The sequence below is a fragment of the Oncorhynchus gorbuscha genome, linkage group LG04 (genome assembly GCF_021184085.1).
Source record: "Oncorhynchus gorbuscha isolate QuinsamMale2020 ecotype Even-year linkage group LG04, OgorEven_v1.0, whole genome shotgun sequence".
Lineage (NCBI taxonomy): Eukaryota > Metazoa > Chordata > Actinopteri > Salmoniformes > Salmonidae > Oncorhynchus > Oncorhynchus gorbuscha.
Genome location: NC_060176.1, coordinates 76,919,033 through 76,939,277, shown reverse-complemented (window position 1 = coordinate 76,939,277; position 20,245 = coordinate 76,919,033). Strand labels below are relative to the sequence as shown.

Here is a 20,245-nt window from a genome sequence, read left to right as displayed (position 1 = left end):
TTTTTCAATCACATATACACTGAGTGGACAAAACATGTTCTTTCCATGATATAGACTGACCAGGTGAATCCAGGTGAAAGCTATGATCCCTTATTGATGTTAAATCCACTTTAATCAGTGTAAATGAAGGGGAGGAGACAGGTTAAAGAATCATTTTTAAGCCTTGAGACATTTGAGACATGGATTGTGTATGTGTGCCATTCAGAGGGTGAATGGGCAAGACTAAACATATAAGTGCCTTTGAACAGGGTGCGGTAGTAGGTGTTCCTAATGTTTTGTCCACTCAGTGTAGATCTCTTTAACGAGATATACATCTGTGGGATTATTGTGGATGGATAATTGCATGCATCTGTTCCAGTCAGACTATTATATAGATGAGGTTGTTTATTTTATTTGACAGGTATAGGGCTGGGATTTGCACTGCGGCCGTACAAGATGACCTACCGCGAGGTGAAGTATTTCTCATTTCCTGGAGAGCTGCTGATGAGGATGCTGCAGATGCTGGTGCTTCCCTTGCTGGTGTCCAGTCTCATCACAGGTTAGATGAGGAACCGCCTATTCCACCACACCACACTGGAGTTGAGTGAAGTTGCCCCTAGACCCTGATCTTGGGTCAATTTAGGGGAAGAGGAAGCTGATCCTAGATCTGTACTTCATCCAGGAGCGTGCCCACTGCTCATACCATGGCTTTAACTCTACCAACATCGTCTATACTGTTGCGATACTACTGCTGTGAAAACATGAATGGTTTAGCTGGACAAGCAGCTATAATAAATTAACTGCTACTACTGCCCTAAAAACACAGATGAAAAGTTTCCTCATCAATCTACACATAATACCTCATAATGACATCACAAAACCCCATAATGACATCACAAAACCGCATAACGACAAAGCAAAAACATTGTATAAATTGTGCTAATTTATTCCAAATAAAAAACGTATATCACATTTCAATTTTCAGACCTTTTACTCGGTACTTTGACAGTTATTACAGCCTCAAGTCTTCTTGGGTATGACTCTACAAGCTTAGCACACCTGTATTTGGGCAGTTTCTCCCATTCTTCTCTGCATATCCTCTCAAACTCTGTCAAGTTGGATGGGGAGCGTCGGGGCACAGCTATTTTCAGGTCTCTCCTGAGATGTTCGTTCTGGTTCAAGTACGGGATCTGTCTGGGAAACTCAAGGACATTTCAGAGACTAGTCCTGAAGCCAGTCCTTTGTTGTCTTGGCTGTGTGCTTAGAGTAGAAGATTAACCTTAGCCCCAGTCTCAGGTCCTGAATGCTCCGGAGCAGGTTTTCATCAAGGATCTCCCTGTACTTTGTTCAGTTCTCCCTGTACTTTGTCCTGCTTCACCGTAGCGATGGTGCCATGTTTCCTGCAGATGTGATGCTTGGCATTCAGACCAAGGACTTCAATCTTGGTTTCATCAGACAAGATAATCTTGTTTCCTATGGTCTAAGCATCCTTTAGGTGCCTTTTGGCAAACTCCAAGCGGGCTGTCATGTTCCTTTTACTGAAGAGTGGCTTCCGCCTGACCACTCTACCATAAAGGCCTGATTGGTGTAGTGCTGCATAGATGGTTGTCCTTCTAAGGTTCTCCCATCTCCACAGAGGAACTCTGGAGCACTGTCTGAGTGACCATTGAGTTCTTGGTCACCTCTCTGACCAAGGCCCTTCTCCCGGATTGCTCAGTTTGGCCAGGCGGCCAGCTCTAGTAATAGTCTTGGTAGTTCAAAAATTCTTCCATTTAAGAATGATGGAGGCCACTGTGTTCGTGGGGACCTTCAATGCTGAAGAAATGTTTTGGTACCCTTCCCCAGATCTGTGCCTCGGCACAATCCTGTCTCTGAGCTCTACGGACAATTCCTTCGACCTTATGGCTTGGTCTTTCCTCTGACATGCACAGTCAACTGTGGGACCTTATATAGACAGGTGTGTGCATTTCCATATAATGTTCAATCAATTGAATTTACCACAGGTGGAGTTCAGTCAAGTTGTAGAAACACCTCAAGGATGATCAATGGGAACGGGGTGCACCTGAGCTCAATTCCGAGTCTCATAGCAAAGGGTCTGAATGCTTACTGTTTTTTATTTTTAATACATTTGCACAAATTTCTAAAAACCTGTTTTCGCCATGTCCTTATGGGTTATTGTGATGTCATTATGGGGTTTTGTGATGTCATTATGGGGTATTGTGATGTCATTATGGGGTTTGTGATGTCATTACGGGGTATTGTGTGTAGAATGATGAGGATTTTTTTTTATTCAATCCATTTTACAATAAGGCTGTAATGTAACAAAACGTGGAAAAGGGGAAGGGGTCTGAATACTTTCTGAATGCCCTGTAGCCTTTAGATGAGACCACTTTTCCAACTCTTGACTAATACAATATTACACTGAACAAAAATATATATGCATCATGTAAATTGTTGGTCCCGTGTTTCAGGAGCTGAAATCCAAAAATCGCAGAAATGTTCCATAGGCACAAAAAGCTTATTTTCTAATTTTGTGCACAACTTATTTACATCCCTGTTAGTGAACATTTCTCCTTTGTCAAGATAATCGATCCACCTGACAGATGTGGCATATCAAGAAGCTGATTAAACAGCATGATCAATACACAGGTGCACCTTGTGCTGGGGTCAATTAAGGGCCCCTCTAAAATGTGCAGTTTTGTCAATGCCACATACTGTATGTGTCAAGATATGAGGGAGTGTGCAATCGGCATGCTGACTGCAGGAATGTCCACCAGAGCTGATGCCAGAGAATTGAATGTTCATTTCTCTACCATAAGCTGCCTACAATGTCGTTATAGAGAATTTGGCAGCATGTCCAACCGGCCTCACGCCAGCCGTGGGCCTCCACATCCGGCTTCTTCAACTGCGGAATCGTCATTGGGTGGGTGCTGAGGAGTATTTCTGTCTGTAGTAAAGCCCTTTTGTCCAGAAAAACATATTCTGATTGTCTAGTTCTGGCTCCCCAGTGGGTAAGCCTATTCCCTCCAAGGACCACTCTTGGCTGCACCCCTGCCCAGTCATGTGAAATCTATAGATTAAGATTTTCCTCATATTAATTTTATCTGGGTAAAATCTTTGAAATTGTTGCGTTTATATTTGTGTTCAGTATATATTGATAGATATTGCCATGTGATTCAGGTGAACACTTTGTCTGTTGATTCTTGACTTTACCATGTACCTCTGAGGTCACGTCCTAATGACACCCTATTCCCTATATAGTGAACTTATTTTCTTCAGGCCAAGTACACTATTTAGGGGAATAAGGTGATATTTAGGACCTAACCTGAGAGCAAACACTATTCCATGTTTACCAGTGCATGTTTTTTTTGGGGTCCAGATGTGCTTCTAAGTGACCGTAGGTCATGTTCCAAAGACAGATATTTGTATTTATTTGTCCCAATTCTTAGCCAATGTACAAAGTCAAACCAAAACATCAGTGATTCCGGACGGGCTCGTACCTGGTCGTGTCTGCTTGTTTGTATTTGACAGGAAGTGGGCGTTATGCATGTGGCTTCTGAGTGGTTGCTCACAGTGAGTGAGACAGAGGGCTGGCCCAGTTCCCTTGAAGTCTTCTTGGCCTATAATAACACGCTTTGTACCGTGCAGCTCTTCATTAACATATCCTCTGAGCTAATGTCACATGATACATGATAGTAAACAAAGCTCTGTGTTTTCAGACCAAAGCTCTTCAAGAAATCCCTGTAGTATGTACAGTTTTTTATTTTTTATTTCACCTTTATTTAACCAGGTAGGCAAGTTGAGAACAAGTTCTAGTGGTGTAAAGTACTTAAAAACCTTTTAAGGATCAGACTGTTTTTTTTCCAATTTTTGCCTAAAATGACATACCCAAGTCTAACTGCCTGTAACTCAGGCCCTGAAGCAAGGATATGCATATTCTTGGTACCATTTGAAAGGAAACGCTTTGAAGGTTGTGGAAATATGAAAGGAATGTAGGAGAATCATACAATTATACAAAGATAATACAAAGAAAAAACAACCTTTCTTTTGTATTTTTTTGTACCATCATCTTTGAAATGCAAGAGAAAGGCCATCATGTATTATTCCAGCCCAGGTGCAATTTAGATTTTAGCCACTAGATGGCAGCAGTGTATGTGAAGTTTTAGACTGATCCAATGAACCATTGTATTTCTGTTTTTAAAAATGATTAAGTCTGCCCAAATATGGCTAATTGGTTTATTGATACATTTTCAAGTTCATAACTGTGCACTCTCCTCAAACAATATCATGGTATTATTTCACTGTAATAGCTACTGTAAATTGGACAGTTCAGTTAGATTAACAAGAATTTAAGCTTTCTGCCCATATCAGATATGTCTATGTCCTGGGAAATGTTCTTGTTACTTACAACGTCATGCTAATCACATTAGCCTACGTTAGCTAAACCGTCCTGTGGTAGTGTCACCGATGCCGTAGAGGTTAAGTAAAAAATACTATAAAGTACCACTTTTACTTCACTACATTCCTGAAGAAAATAATGTAATTTCTACTCCATACATTTCCTCTGACACCCAAAACTACTCATTACATTTTGAAAATGGCCTAATTCACGCACTTATCAAGAGAATATCCCTGGTCATCCCTACTGCCCCTGGTCTGGTGGACTAACAAAACACATGCTTCATTTGAAAATGTACTTACTATGAAGGTGATATGTGGCTGTCCCACCTAGCTATCTTAAAATGCATTATCTGTCAGTCACTCTGGATAAGAGCATCTGCTAAATGAATAAAATGTCATAATAGAATAATACTGTGAAGTTGTGAAAATGATGATAATTCCCTTTTAGTGTAAGATCTGTTTGAAAAGACTGGTGGGATGGACTTTTGGCCTTCCTGGTGACATCACCAAGCAGTCAATTAGTTTATAGACCAATAAGAAAGAGAGTTTGAAACCACTCAGCCAATAACAATTATTTTTTAGTTTTCCCCTCCCCAATCAGACCACGCCTAGTCAGTCCTTGCTAAAAGCTATTTTTGTTTATTTTTGAACATTAGAATTGAAATCAATCACGCTAAGGTACTTAATTGTTACCCAGAAATGATTTGATATTGAGATAAAAACATTTGCATTGGATCTTTAATCAATGCATTTGTAGGTACATCTGCACAGTATGTTTGTTAGCTAGTCAGCCAGACTGTCATTTCATAGGATCTGTGTTCAGACTGAGCTCTGGGAAGTTGTGGTATCGAGCATAAACCTTCAGATCTGTTTTGGGGGAGTAAAGATAGGTGATTGAGTGTTGAGTTACAGATGAACAGATGGAATGGAGAGAGAGTAATGAAGGGGAAGAGTGAACTGAACAGGGGTTGTTGTGAGAGTCGGTGGTGCTGCTCCTGTGTGGTCGCTGGTCTCTTCACCCAACAGGAGCTTCCGACTCGGGTCGAGTAGGGTCAAGGGTCGAGTAGGGTCAAGGGTCACGGTGGCCATGCAGAGACAGCCTGGAGAGACAAAGCAGCCTTTCTCTCACCTCATGAAAAGAGACTCTTCCAGTAAGATATGTTGCGCCTATGTTTCCCCCAAAAAAGCATTTCACACTTTAAAAACGTGAGGGGGATGTTTTTTCCCCCTTTTTACTGGTTGCAATTTAATCTATAATTCAGAATTTGACAATGGAGGAAAAATCCATTGAAAGTGAAAGGAAATGTTTGGGTCTCTTTGATACTGTGAACTTTGTGTAGACTAAAGTAAACCCCCCCAAAAACAGTGAAGAAGAGAATAACTTTATTAAGGAGCATATTGGGCAATTATTTTCTGGAAATATATAATCTTATCATTATTATTACATCTGTGAAAGTGTTTCCTCATCTAGCATGCTGTGTTAAACAGCTGTGGGAAACATTACGTTGGTCATTGGCTCATAAAACCACCGCAGGGTTTGATTTACACTATGAAATGGGAAACTCTTGTTGCCTGACTACATTGGAGTCTATGGTTAGAGAATGACATCGATGTTAACACTGGGTGGCTGCCACATTGAGACTTGAAATAAACACTTTGATTCAGACTACGACATATATAGAATTTAGGGGAACATTTTGGGATCCCATCAAATGCAAACATGGACGTGATAAAATGGATGGATATTGTTTAGCTTGGCTAATATGACTTCTGATGGTCCAAAAATTTTTACGTACAACTTCGGAATTGCAAAATTGTAAGAAGAGTGAAACATTTAAATATATTGTGCCATACAACAGTTAAAGGGGTTGACACTTTTATACTGAACAAAAACATAATGTAAAGTGTTGATCCCATTTTTCACGAGCTGAAATATTCTCAGAAATGTTCCATATGCACAAAAAGCTTATTTCTCTCATATTTTGTGGACAATTTTTTTATTTTTTCCTTTTTTTTACATCCTTGTTAGTGAGCAGTTCTCCTAATATAATCCATCCACCTGACAGGTGTGGTTTATAAAGAAGCTGATTAAACAGCTTCTCCACCTTATGCTGGGGGACAATAAGGCCACTCTAAAAATGTGCAGTTTTGTCACACAACACAATGCCAGAAATGTGTCAAGTTTTGAGAGAGTGTGCAATTGGCATGCGGACTGCAGGAATGTCCACCAGAGTTGTTGCCAGAGAATGTAATGTTAATTTTCCTACAATAAGCCGCCTCCAATGTTGTTTTAGAGAATTTGGCAGTATGTCCAACCGGCCTCACAACCGCAGACCACATGTAACCATGCCAGCCCAGGGACCTCCACATCCGGCTTCTTCACCTGCGGGGTCGTCTGAGACCAGCCACCTGGACAGCTGATGAAACTGTGGGATTGCACAACCAAAACATTTCTGCACAAACTGTCAGAAACCGTCTCAGGGAAGCTCATCTGCGTGCTCGTCGTCCTCACCAGGGTCTTGACCTGACTGCAGTTTGGCGTCGTTACCGACTTCAGTGGGCAAATGCTCACCTTCGATGGCCACTGGCACACTGGAGTTGTGTGCTCTTCACGGTTGAATCCTGGTTTCAACTGTACCGGACAGATAGCAGACAGCATGTATGGTGTCGGGTGGAGAGCGGTTTACTGACGTCAATGTTGTGAACAGAGTGCCTCATGGTGGCGATGGGGTTATGTTATGAGCAGGCATAAACTACGGATAACGAACACAATTGCTTATTATCAATGGAAATTTGAATGCACAGAGATACCGTGACGAGATCCTGAGGCCCATTGTCATGCCATTCATCCACCGCCATCATCTCATGTTTCAGCATGATAATGAATGGCCCCATGTCGCAAGGATCTGTATACAATTCCTGGAAGCTGAAAATGGCCCAGTTCTTCCATGGTCTGTATACTCACCAGACATGTCACCCTTTGAGCATGTTTGGAAAGATCTCGATCAACATGTACAACAGCGTTTTCCATTTCCTGCCAATATCCATGTTGTTTAGTGTACACCCCAATATGTGTAGTTTACACCAATATGTGTAGTTTACCCCAATATGTGTAGTTTACCCCAATATGTGTAGTTTACCCCAATATGTGTAGTTTACCCCAATATGTGTAGTTTACCCCAATATGTGTAGTTTACCCCAATATGTGTAGTTTACCCCAATATGTTACTGATAAATTGTACCATAATATCTAGATCATTTCTGACATTGCCTGTCCTTCAAATTATGTTGGCTGTTAGATGGGAGAGGGAGAGAGATGGAGGTAGAGAGAGAGAGACAGCGGTAGAGAGGGAGAGACGGAGGTAGAGAGAGAGAGAAAGGGTCTGGGGTCCACTCACCAACCAAGAATTCACAAACACCAAATTGAGACTGCATGCAGAATTCTGCAAAAAATATCCTCAGTGTAAAACGTAAAACACCAAATAATGCATGCAGAGCCGAATTAGACCGATACCCGCTAATTATCAAAATCCAGAACAGAGCCATTAAATTATACAATCACCTAAAAGGAAGCAATTCCCAAATCTTCCATAATAATAAAGCCATCACCTACAGAAAGATGAACCTGGAGAAGAGTCCCCTTAGCAAGCTGGTCCTGGGGCTCTGTTCACAAACCCAAACAGACCCCACAGTGCCCCAGGACAGCAACACAATTAGACACAACCAAATTATGAGAAAACTAAAAGATAATTACTTGACACATGGAAAGAATTAACAAAAAAACTGAGCAAACTAGAATACTATTTGGCCCCAAACAGTGGCAGAATAGCTGACTACTGTGACTGACCCAAACTTAAGGAAAGCTTTGACTATGTACAGACTCAGTGAACATTGCTATTGAGAAAGTAGGCAGACCTGGCACTCAAGAGAAGACAGGCTTTGTGCACACTGCCCACAAAACGGGGTGGAAACTGAGCTGCACTTCCTAACCTCCTGCCAAATGTATGACCATATTAGAGACATATTTTCCTCAGATTACACAGATCCACAAAGAATTCAAAAACAAATCCAATTTTGACAAACTCCAATATCTATTGGTGAAATACCACAGTGTGTCATCACAGCTGCAAGATTTGTGACCTTTTGCCACCAGAAAAGAACAACCAGGGAAGAACAAACACCTTTGTAAATTCAACCCATATTTATGTTTATTTATTTTCCCTTTTGTACTTTAACCATTTGCACATCAACAGATGTGACTCAACAGCCTTGGTTTCTCAAATGATTGCCTCACCTGGTTCACCAACTACTTATATATATATATGCCATTTAGCAGACGCTTTTATCCAAAGCGACTTACAGTCATGTGTGCATACATTCTACGTATGGGTGGTCCCGAGAATCGAACCCACTACCCTGGCGTTACAAGCGCCATGCTCTACCAACTGAGCTACAGAAGGACCTACTTCTGCGACAGAGTTCAGTGTGTCAAATCTGAGGGCCTGTTGTCCGGGCCTCTGGCAGTCTCTATGGGGGTGCCACAGGGTTCAATTCTTGGGCCGACTCTCTTCTCTGTATATATCAATGATGTCGCTCTTGCTGCTGGTGAGTCTCTGATCCACCTCTACACAGACGACACCATTCTGTATACCTCTGGCCCTTCTTTGGACACTGTTAACAACCCTCCAGACAAGCTTCAATGTCATACAACTCTCCTTCCGTGGCTTCCAACTGCTCTTAAATACAAGTAAAACTAAATGCATGCTCTTCAACCGATCGCTGCCTGCACCTGCCCGCCAGTCCAGCATCACTACTCTGGACGGTTCTGACTTAGAATATGTGGACAACTACAAATACCTAGGTGTCTGGTTAGACTGTAAACTCTCCTTCCAGACTCACATAAAACATCTCCAATCCTAAATTAAATCTAGAATTAGCTTCCTATTTCGCAACAAAGCATCCTTCACTCATGCTGCCAAACATACCCTCGTAAAACTGACCATCCTACCGATCCTTGACTTCAGCGATGTAATTTACAAAATAGCCTCCAACACTCTACTCAGCAAATTGGATGCAGTCTATCACAGTACCATCCGTTTTGTCACCAAAGCCCCATATACTACCCACAACTGCGACCTGTACGCTCTCGCTGGCTGGCCCTTGCTTCATACTCGTGGCCAAACCCACTGGCTCCAGGTCATCCTCAGGTCTCTGCTCGGTAAAGCCCCGCCTTATATGTGTGGAACTGCTTTGCTTTATCTTGGCCAGGTCGCAGTTGTAAATGAGAACTTGTTCTCGACTGGCCTACCTGGTTAAATAAAGGTGTTCTCGACTAGCCTACCTGGTTAAATAAAGGTGTTCTCGACTAGCCTACCTGGTTAAATAAAGGTGTTCTCGACTAGCCTACCTGGTTAAATAAAGGTGTTCTCAACTAGCCTACCTGGTTAAATAAAGGTGTTCTCGACTAGCCTACCTGGTTAAATAAAGGTGTTCTCGACTAGCCTACCTGGTTAAATAAAGGTGTTCTCGACTAGCCTACCTGGTTAAATAAAGGTGTTCTCGACTAGCCTACCTGGTTAAATAAAGGTGTTCTAAATAAACTAGCCTACCTGGTTAAATAAAGGTGTTCTACCTGGTTAAATAAAGGTGTTCTCAACTGGCCTACCTGGTTAAATAAAGGTGTTCTCAACTAGCCTACCTGGTTAAATAAAGGTGTTCTCGACTAGCCTACCTGGTTAAATAAAGGTGTCCTCGACTAGCCTACCTGGTTAAATAAAGGTGTTCTCGACTAGCCTACCTGGTTAAATAAAGGTGTTCTCGACTAGCCTACCTGGTTAAATAAAGGTGTTCTCGACTAGCCTACCTGGTTAAATCAAATCAAATCAAATTTATTTATATAGCCCTTCGTACATCAGCTGATATCTCAAAGTGCTGTACAGAAACCCAGCCTAAAACCCCAAACAGCAAACAATGCAGGTGTAAAAGCACGGTGGCTAGGAAAAACTCCCTAGAAAGGCCAAAACCTAGGAAGAAACCTAGAGAGGAACCGGGCTATGTGGGGTGGCCAGTCCTCTTCTGGCTGTGCCGGGTAGAGATTATAACAGAACATGACCAAGATGTTCAAATGTTCATGAATGACCAGCATGGTCAAATAATAATAAGGCAGAACAGTTGAAACTGGAGCAGCAGCACAGTCAGGTGGACTGGGGACAGCAAGGAGCCATCACGTCAGGTAGTCCTGGGGCACGGTCCTAGGGCTCAGGTCCTCCGAGAGAGAGAAAGAAAGAGAGAATTAGAGAGAGCATATGTGGGGTGGCCAGTCCTCTTCTGGCTGTGCCGGGTGGAGATTATAACAGAACGTGGCCAAGATGTTCAAATGTTCATAAATGACCAGCATGGTTGAATAATAGTAAGGCAGAACAGTTGAAACTGGAGCAGGAGCATGGCCAGGTGGACTGGGGACAGCAAGGAGTCCTCATGTCAGGTAGTCCTGGGACATGGTCCTAGGGCCCAGGCCAGTTGAAACTGGAGCAGCAGCATGGCCAGGTGGACTGGGGACAGCAAGGAGTCATCATGTCAGGTAGTCCTGGGGCATGGTCCTAGGGCTCAGGTCCTCCGAGAGAGAGAAAGAAAGAGAGAAGGAGAGAATTAGAGAACGCACACTTAGATTTACACAGGACACCGAATAGGACAGGAGAAGTACTCCAGATAAACAAACTGACCCTAGCCCCCGACACATAAACTACTGCAGCATAAATACTGGAGGCTGAGACAGGAGGGGTCAGGAGACACTGTGGCCCCATCCGAGGACACCCCGGACAGGGCCAAACAGGAAGGATATAACCCCACCCACTTTGCCAAAGCACAGCCCCCACACCACTAGAGGGAAATCTTCAACCACCAACTTACCATCCTGAGACAAGGCCGAGTATAGCCCACAAAGATCTCCGACACGGTACAACCCAAGGGGGGAGGAAACCCAGACAGGCCGACCACAGCAGTGAATCAACCCACCCAGGTGACGCACCCCCCAGGGACGGCACGAGAGAGCCCCAGCAAGCCAGTGACTCAGCCCCGTAACAGGGTTAGAGGCAGAGAATCCCAGTGGAAAAAGGGGAACCGGCCAGGCAGAGACAGCAAGGGCGGTTCGTTGCTCCAGAGCCTTTCCGTTCACCTTCCCACTCCTGGGCCAGACTACACTCAATCATTTGACCCACTGAAGAGATGAGTCTTCAGTAAAGACTTAAAGGTTGAGACCGAGTTTGCGTCTCTGACATGGGTAGGCAGACCGTTCCATAAAAATGGAGCTCTATAGGAGAAAGCCCTGCCTCCAGCTGTTTGCTTAGAAATTCTAGGGACAATTAGGAGGCCTGCGTCTTGTGACCGTAGCGTACGTGTAGGTATGTACGGCAGGACCAAATCAGAGAGGTAGGTAGGAGAAAGCCCATGTAATGCTTTGTAGGTTAGCAGTAAAACCTTGAAATCAGCCCTTGCTTTGACAGGAAGCCAGTGTAGAGAGGCTAGCACTGGAGTAATATGATCAAATTTTTTGGTTCTAGTCAGGATTCTAGCAGCCGTATTTAGCACTAACTGAAGTTTATTTAGTGCTTTATCCGGGTAGCCGGAAAATAGAGCATTGCAGTAGTCTAACCTAGAAGTGACAAAAGCATGGATTAATTTTTCTGCATCATTTTTGGACAGAAAGTTTCTGATTTTTGCAATGTTACGTAGATGGAAAAAAGCTGTCCTCGAAATGGTCTTGATATGTTCTTCAAAAGAGAGATCAGGGTCCAGAGTAACGCCGAGGTCCTTCACAGTTTTATTTGAGACGACTGTACAACCATTAAGATTAATTGTCAGATTCAACAGAAGATCTCTTTGTTTCTTGGGACCTAGAACAAGCATCTCTGTTTTGTCCGAGTTTAATAGTAGAAAGTTTGCAGCCATCCACTTCCTTATGTCTGAAACACATGCTTCTAGCGAGGGCAATTTTGGTGCTTCACCATGTTTCATTGAAATGTACAGCTGTGTGTCATCCGCATAGCAGTGAAAGTTTACATTATGTTTTCGAATAACATCCCCAAGAGGTAAAATATATAGTGAAAACAATAGTGGTCCTAAAACAGAACCTTGAGGAACACCGAAATGTACAGTTGATTTGTCAGAGGACAAACCATTCACAGAGACAAACTGATATCTTTCCGACAGATAAGACCTAAACCAGGCCAGAACATGTCCGTGTAGACCAATTTGGGTTTCCAAATTAAATAAAGGTGTTCTCGACTAGCCTACCTGGTTAAATAAAGGTGTTCTCGACTACCCTACCTGGTTAAATAAAGGTTAAATAAAAATACATTTAAAACTGTATATCGACATAATATGACATTTGAAATGTCTTTCTTCTTTTGGAACTTCTGTGAGTGTAATGTTTACTGTACATGTTTTATTGTTTATTTCACTTTTGTTTATTTTCTACCTCACTTGCTTTGGCAATGTTAACATATGTTTCCCATGCCAATAAAGCCCTTAAATTTACATTTTTATTGAATTGAGAGAGAGGGAGAGAGAGAGGCCTGTCGTTTTCTCCCTCTTTGCGTCAGCTGCTCTAATTACTGCTTTGTGTGGTCTGCTTGTGACAAGGGCCCTCATGGCTCTCCCTCCTTGTCCTCTTACTACACATAAAACACTGCATTTCCTTCCGTTGCTTTCTAGAAGAGAAAAACATATTGTGGACAGACATTTCATGACCCCACATAAGAGGGAAGTGCAGAGGTTTAAAGGGTGGGTTTGGTGGATGAATTGGGAGACAGGGGGTGGGGCCGTGGAGGTTATACAAGGGGTGTGTGGCGGGGCCTCTGCTCACATGAACCCACTCGTTAGTTCTAGCCCATGGCTAAATCAGACTAATATGTTTTTTACACTAACTCGGTGTATTCAGAAAGTATTTAGACCCTTTGACTTTTTCCACATTTTGTTACGTTAACAGCCGTATTCTAAAATGTATGAAATAGTTGTATTTCCCCTATTGATCTACATACACTACCACATAATGACATAGCAAAACACAGGTTTTTAAAAAATGTTTATAAATTTACATTTATTAAGTCATTTAGCAGACGCTCTTATCCAGAGTGACTTACAAATTGGTAAATGTATTCAAAATAAAAAAACTTTGTCATTGCTTTGTCATTTATGGGGTATTGATGAGGGGGGAAAACAATTGATCAATGTTATAATAAAGCTGTAATGTGTAATGTGTAATATGTGGAAAAAGTCAAGGGGTCTGAAATACTTTCTGAATGCACTGTGCCTCTGTTTTGCTCATCTGGATGTATGTATAATCTCTCATTTTAAAGTAAACACCACACTGTTGATGCACAGTTGGCAATGTAGACCTAAACAGTGTCTTGATTGGCACGATCAGTTGTCTTCAAGATGTTTTTGCCATAAAAAAATTGTCCTAAAAATCACTGTTCATAAAAGGTCTAAGTCAATATAGAACATCAGACAGACTAGCTGTATTTGCATCAGTTCAATAAATATAATATATAATAATAATAATAATAATAATAATAATAATAATAATAATAATAAATAAAGGAACCCTGCAGGGAACTTCTATTTCTGACAGGCTTCAAATAAATAGTTCACTTTTGTCTGTTGTGCTAATGCCAGAGATCTGGGTTTGCGTCCCAAAAGGCTCCCTATTCCCTATGTAGTGCACTACTTTTTTAAATGAATAGAGTACCATTTAGGACAGATCCTATACAGAGTTAATGGCCTCATTCTCATTGTCCGGGACCTAAAGGAACTGAATAGGTATTGTGCTGGATGGCTGTGAATTTTAGTTGGCATAGCTCTAACATCACAATGTCTCCTCTACTCTCCTCGCCTCTAGAACTCTTTGAATAACCCTTCTGGTTTCATTTATAGTTCCATGTAGGACCCTTTACACAGAGGGTTCTACATGGAACCCAAAAGCGTTCTACCCGGAACCACAAAGTATTCTACCTGCAACCAAAAAGGTTCTTCCTATGGGGACAGTTGAAGAACCCTGTTGGAAACCTTTTCCTAAGGGTGTACAGCACATTGGTTTAATGAACGTTCTCTGAATGAGAAAGTAATTATTTCACTCTAAAGGATGAAAATGTGGTGGCTGCATTTCTTGTTGCCAAAGAGATGGGGGAGAATCAATGTAGCTGTGCAAGCTGGACTAAGTCAACAAGTTTTCCCAGGGTTGTCCGAAAGGGAAAGGGGGGGGGGATAAAGAAAGAGAATTGCAAGGCAATAAGATTAGTGTGTAAAGGGGGAGAGCAGAGGAGAGAGACTGGGGGCCATGTAGGGGTCACACAGTGCACCTCTGAAAAGAACACATATATCACATCTTATTCACACAAAAGGCTGAACTGGGGGGAATACCCCATAAGAACAGCTGACACTGAAAATATGTCGCTAAATAACGTCATTGCTATTGAAGCAAGCTTATTGTCCCAGTATGTTATCCTCCACAGAATAACAATTTTAAAAAATGTCTCACTTTAACATCCTTTACATCCCGTCAAAGAGATTAAAACTCAGGTACAGCGACTCAGCTGAAGCAGTCCAGCCTGGAAGTCACAGCTGAATGTTTCAAGTCGCTCTTCCTGTGTTAAATGTAATGTAAATGTAGTTTCAATTCCTGTGTTAGAAAACGTCAGGGGTGGTGGCATGTGTCCTAAATAGCACCCTAGTCATTATAGAGGGAATGGGGAGCCATTTGGGACACATACTTGGTGAGCATGGCAGGTCTCGTATTGTCATCAGGTGTTTTCTCTATTTTCAGACTGACTCACCAGGTTGTCTTTTTGTCCCACCAGGCATTGCAGCATTGGACAGCCGTGCCTCTGGGAAGATGGGTATGCGGGCAGTGGTGTACTACATGACCACCACAGTCATCGCAGTCTTCATCGGCATCGTCATGGTGCTCATCATCCACCCTGGGAAGGGCTCCAAGGACGAATTCAAAAATCAGCAGAAGATCGAGCAGGTCAGCCCTGCTGACGCTTTCCTGGACCTCATCAGGTAGGCCATCATTATTGTTGTGTATTCAGGGTGGTGCCCTGACCGGGACTCAAACCCAGGTCCAGCGATTGTCAACCAAACACCTTAACGCCAAGAGATCCGAAACTTGCTGACAAGGTCCCTTGGTGTTGAGTTAGAGTCGCAACTGTAATTTATACTGCTTCCTGTTGCTGTTCTGTTCTTGTTTCCTGTTGCTGTTCTACTGTTGCTTCCTGTTGCTGTTCAGTCGTTGCTTCCTGTTGCTGTTCAGTTGTTGCTTCCTGTTGCTGTTCAGTCGTTGCTTCCTGTTGCTATTCTGTTGTTGCTTCCTGTTGCTGTTCTGTTGTTGTTTCCTGTTGAAGTTCTGTTGTTGCTATTCTGTTGCTGTTCTGTTGTTGCTATTCTGTTGCTGTTCTGTTGTTGCTATTCTGTTGCTGTTCTGTTGTTGCTTCCTGTTGCTGTTCTGTTGTTGCTATTCTGTTGTTGCTTCCTGTTGCTGTTCTGTTGTTGCTATTCTGTTGTTGCTTCCTGTTGCTGTTCTGTTGTTGCTATTCTGTTATTGCTTCCTGTTGCTGTTCTGTTGTTGCTGTTCTGTTGTTGCTTCCTGTTGCTGTTCTGTTGTTGCTATTCTGTTGTTGCTTCCTGTTGCTGTTCTGTTGTTGCTATTCTGTTGCTGTTCTGTTGTTGCTTCCTGTTGCTATTCTGTTGTTGCTTCCTGTTGTTGTTCTGTTGTTGCTATTCTGTTGCTGTTCTGTTGTTGCTTCCTGTTGCTGTTCTGTTGTTGCTATTCTGTTGTTGCTTCCTGTTGCTGTTCTGTTGTTGCTATTCTGTTGCTGTTCTGTTGTTGCTTCCTGTTGCTGTTCTGTTGTTGCTTCCTGTTGCTGTTCTGTTGTTGCTTCCTGTTGCTGTTCTGTTGTTGCTGTTCTGTTGTTGCTTCCTGTTGCTGTTCTGTTGTTGCTGTTCTGTTGTTGCTTCCTGTTGCTGTTCTGTTGTTGCTTCCTGTTACTGTTCTGTTGTTGCTTCCTGTTGCTGTTCTGTTGTTGCTGTTCTGTTGTTGCTTCCTGTTGCTGTTCTGTTGTTGCTTCCTGTTACTGTTCTGTTGTTGCTGTTCTGTTGTTGCTTCCTGTTGCTGTTCTGTTGTTGCTGTTCTGTTGTTGCTTCCTGTTGCTGTTCTGTTGTTTTTTCATTTTCTCTTACATTCACCTGAATGATCAGTTTGAATGATCAGTTTGAATGATCAGTTTGTCACTGTAAAGGAAAATAAAAAGCAAGTAAAATACTTTTTTCAGTAGTGAGATTTGATTGGTTTGTTCCTCTCTTCTAGAAACATGTTCCCTCCAAACATTGTGCAAGCTTGCACACAGCAGGTAAGTCCTTTTCTGTTTCAAAATGTAAACCTGGACCGTACATCGATCTCACTGACATATTTGTACAAAGGGAACAATGTGAAACCCAGATCAGTGCTATTTCCAGATAGTATTAACGAAGCCTAGTAATATAACCCACAGGGAAATATCAAAGTCCACTGCTTATCGTGAATACACCAAACATTTAGGAACACCTTCCTCAGAACAGACTCAATTTGTCAGGGCATGGACTCCACAAGGTGTCGAAAGCGTTCCCCAGGGATGCTGGTCCATGTTGACTCCAATGCTTCCCACTGTTTTGTCAACTTGGCTGGATGTCCTTTGGGTGGTGGGCCATTGTTGATATACTGGTGAGTGTCAAAAACCCAGCAGCGTTGTTGCAGTTCGTGACACAAACCGGTGCACCTGGCACATACTATCACACCCCTTTCAAAGGCACTTAAATAATTGTGTCTTGCCAATTCACTCCCTGAATGGCACACATACACATTCCATGTCTCAAGGCTTAGAAATCCTTCTTTCACCCATCTCCTCCCCTTCATCTACACTGTTTTGTATACAGGGTTCTTCCTGGGAAGGACCAACATGTAGCGTGGTTGAGGTTCATGTTTTTTAATAAGAAAACTAAACATGAACATAATTACAAAACAATAAACGTGGAAAAACCGAAACAGCCCTATCTGGTGCAACAAACACAAAGACAGGAAACAACCACCCACAAAACACAACACAAAACAGGCTACCTAAATATGGTTCCCAATCAGAGACAATGACTAAAACCTGCCTCTGATTGAGAACCATATCAGGCCAAACATAGAAATAGACAAACTAAACATATAACATAGAATGCCCACTCAGATCACACCCTGACCAAACAAAACATAGAAACATACAAAGCAAACTATGGTCAGGGTGTGACAAGTGGATTCAACAGTGAACATCAGAAAGGGATCATAGCCTTCACCTTGTCAGTCTGTCATGGAAATAGCAGGTGTTCTTAATGTTTTCTACTCTCAGTGTACATGACATATTATACAATAATATATACCATTCAGCAGATGTTATTATCCATAGAGACTTACAGTCATGCGTGCATACATTTATTATATCGGTGGTCCCAGGAATCAAACCCACTATCCTGGCATTGCAGGTGCCATGCTCAACCCACTGAGCTACAGAGGACCAGGTGTTTTATGTAATCAAGTGTGTTGGTTTTTTTTCATTGTTAATCTGTTCATAGAAATCTACCTACCCGTATACAGGGCATTCAGAAAGTATTCAGACCCCTTGACTTTCCACATTTTGTTACGTTACAGCCTTATTCTAAAATTGATTTTTTTTTTTATTATCCTAATCCATCTACATACAATACCCCATAATGACAAAGCAAAAACGTGTTTTTAGACATTTTTGCTAATTTATTACAGAATAAAAACTGAAATACCTTATTTACAGAAGTACTCAGACCCTTTGCTATTAGACTCGAAATTGAGCTCAGGTGCATCCTGTTTCCATTTATCATCCTTGAGATGTTTCTACAACTTGATTGGAGTCCACCTGTGGTAAATTCAATGGATTTGACATGATTTGGAAAGGCCCACACCTGTCTATATAAGGTCCCACTGTTGGCAGTGCATGTCAGAGCAAAAACCAAGTTGTGAGGTCGAAGGGATTGTCCGTAGAGCTCAGAGACAGGATTGTGACGAGGCACAGATCTGGGGAAGGTAACCAACATTTTTTTAGCATCATTGAAGGTCCCCAAGAACACAGTGGCCTTCATTATTCTTAAATGGAAGAAGTTTGGAACCACCAAGATTCTTCCTAGACCTGGCCACCCGGCCAAACAGAGCAATCGAGTAGAAGGGTCTTGGTCAGGGAGGTGACCAAGAATCCGATGGTCACTCTGACAGAGCTCTGGAGTTCCTCTGTGGAGATGGGAGAACCTTCTCTGCAGTACTCCAGCAATCAGTCCTTTATGGTAGAGTGTCTAGATGGAAGCCACTCCTCAGTAAAAGGAACATGACAGCCCGCTTGGAGTTTGCCAAAAGGCACCAAAAGGACTCTCAAACCTTGAGAAATAAGATTTTCTGGTCTGATGAAACTAAGGCTGAACTCTTTGGTTTGAATGCCAAGCATCAAGTCTGGAGGAAACGAGTCACCATCCCTACGGTGAAGCATGGTGGTGGCAGCATCATGCTGTGGGGATGTTTTTCAGTGGCAGGGACTGGGAGACTAGTCAGGATCGAGGGAAAGATGAACTGAGCAAAGTACAGAGAGATCCTTGATGAAAACCTGCTCCAGAGCGCTCAAGACCTCAGACTGGGGCAAAGGTTAATCTTCCAACAGGACAATGACTATAAGCACACAACCACAAGACAATGCAGGAGTGGCTTCGGGACATGTCTCTGAATGTCCTTGAGTGGCCCAGTCAGAGCCCGGACTTGAACCCGATCGAACATCTCTAGAGAGACCTGAAAGTATATGTGCAACGACGCTCCCCATCTAACTTGACAGAGCTTGAGGAGATCTGAAGAGAAGAATGGTAGAAACTCTCCAAATACAGTTGTGCCAAGTGTCATGACATGCTCTTGGGGGAAGGATCATAGGCACCCCCCTCTCTCTCTCTCTCCACAGTTTTATGATGGTCATAAATACCTGCAGGAAAACTCTCTCTCCAACTCTCAGCAATGGAAGTTAAATCCCTTTGTTACCACAGGGAGAGACGTTGCAGTTCAGTAAACAGTATTTCTGTATTCCAAACATTTGGAATGGTCCATGGGTATTTAAAGAACTATCCTGTCGAATTTGGTAATAATTTGTGATGTAACTAAAGACGGTAGAACAACCTACACTGTATCTCTCTCTCTCTCTGACTGTATATATTTACCAGTTATCAGACTCACATCCAAATGTGGAGGAATGTATATGATTAATAGGGAAACTATTTGTGAGAAGATGTAATGTGATGTTATCCTTCTAACCACAAGGCTACCCTGCCGCCCCATTTAGAAGGATAACATCACATTACATCTTCTCACAAATAGTTTTACAACCGGAAGGTTGTAAGTTCAAATCCCCGAGCTGACAAGGTACAAATCTGTTGTTCTTCCCCTGAACAGGCAGTTAACCCACTGTTCCTAGGCCGTCAATGAAAATAAGAATTCGTTCTTGCCTAGTTAAAGGTTAAAAAAATGAGAGAATTATTTTTCATTTGATGTCTTAACGAAGTCAGTGGCCATGCCCACAAATTACATCGGCGTCATAGAACGCCCCCTTTTCCCAGAGTGTATAAAACCCACTTCCAACCAAATGTACATTAGGCCATTGAGGCCAACGTGACCAACAGCTTGAGCTGAGAGGCACGTAATGGCTAGAACTCTGAAACTTTCAACAGAGAAGAAGAAAATCTCTACAAAACTAAAGACTACATATTCACAGTCTGCAGCTGTATATGTAAA

General features: G+C 42.4%; 1 protein-coding gene across 1 annotated transcript in view; it reads left to right on the top strand.

The window, feature by feature from the left end:
- LOC124034667 (excitatory amino acid transporter 1-like) overlaps window positions 1–20,245 on the top strand; it is a 30,597-nt gene that overhangs the window by 3,671 nt on the left and 6,681 nt on the right. The window contains exons 3-5 of the mRNA XM_046348136.1: window positions 401–538; window positions 15,237–15,441; window positions 16,745–16,787. Coding sequence (XP_046204092.1) covers window positions 401–538; window positions 15,237–15,441; window positions 16,745–16,787 — 386 coding nt within the window. The remainder of the gene's footprint in view (window positions 1–400; window positions 539–15,236; window positions 15,442–16,744; window positions 16,788–20,245) is intronic.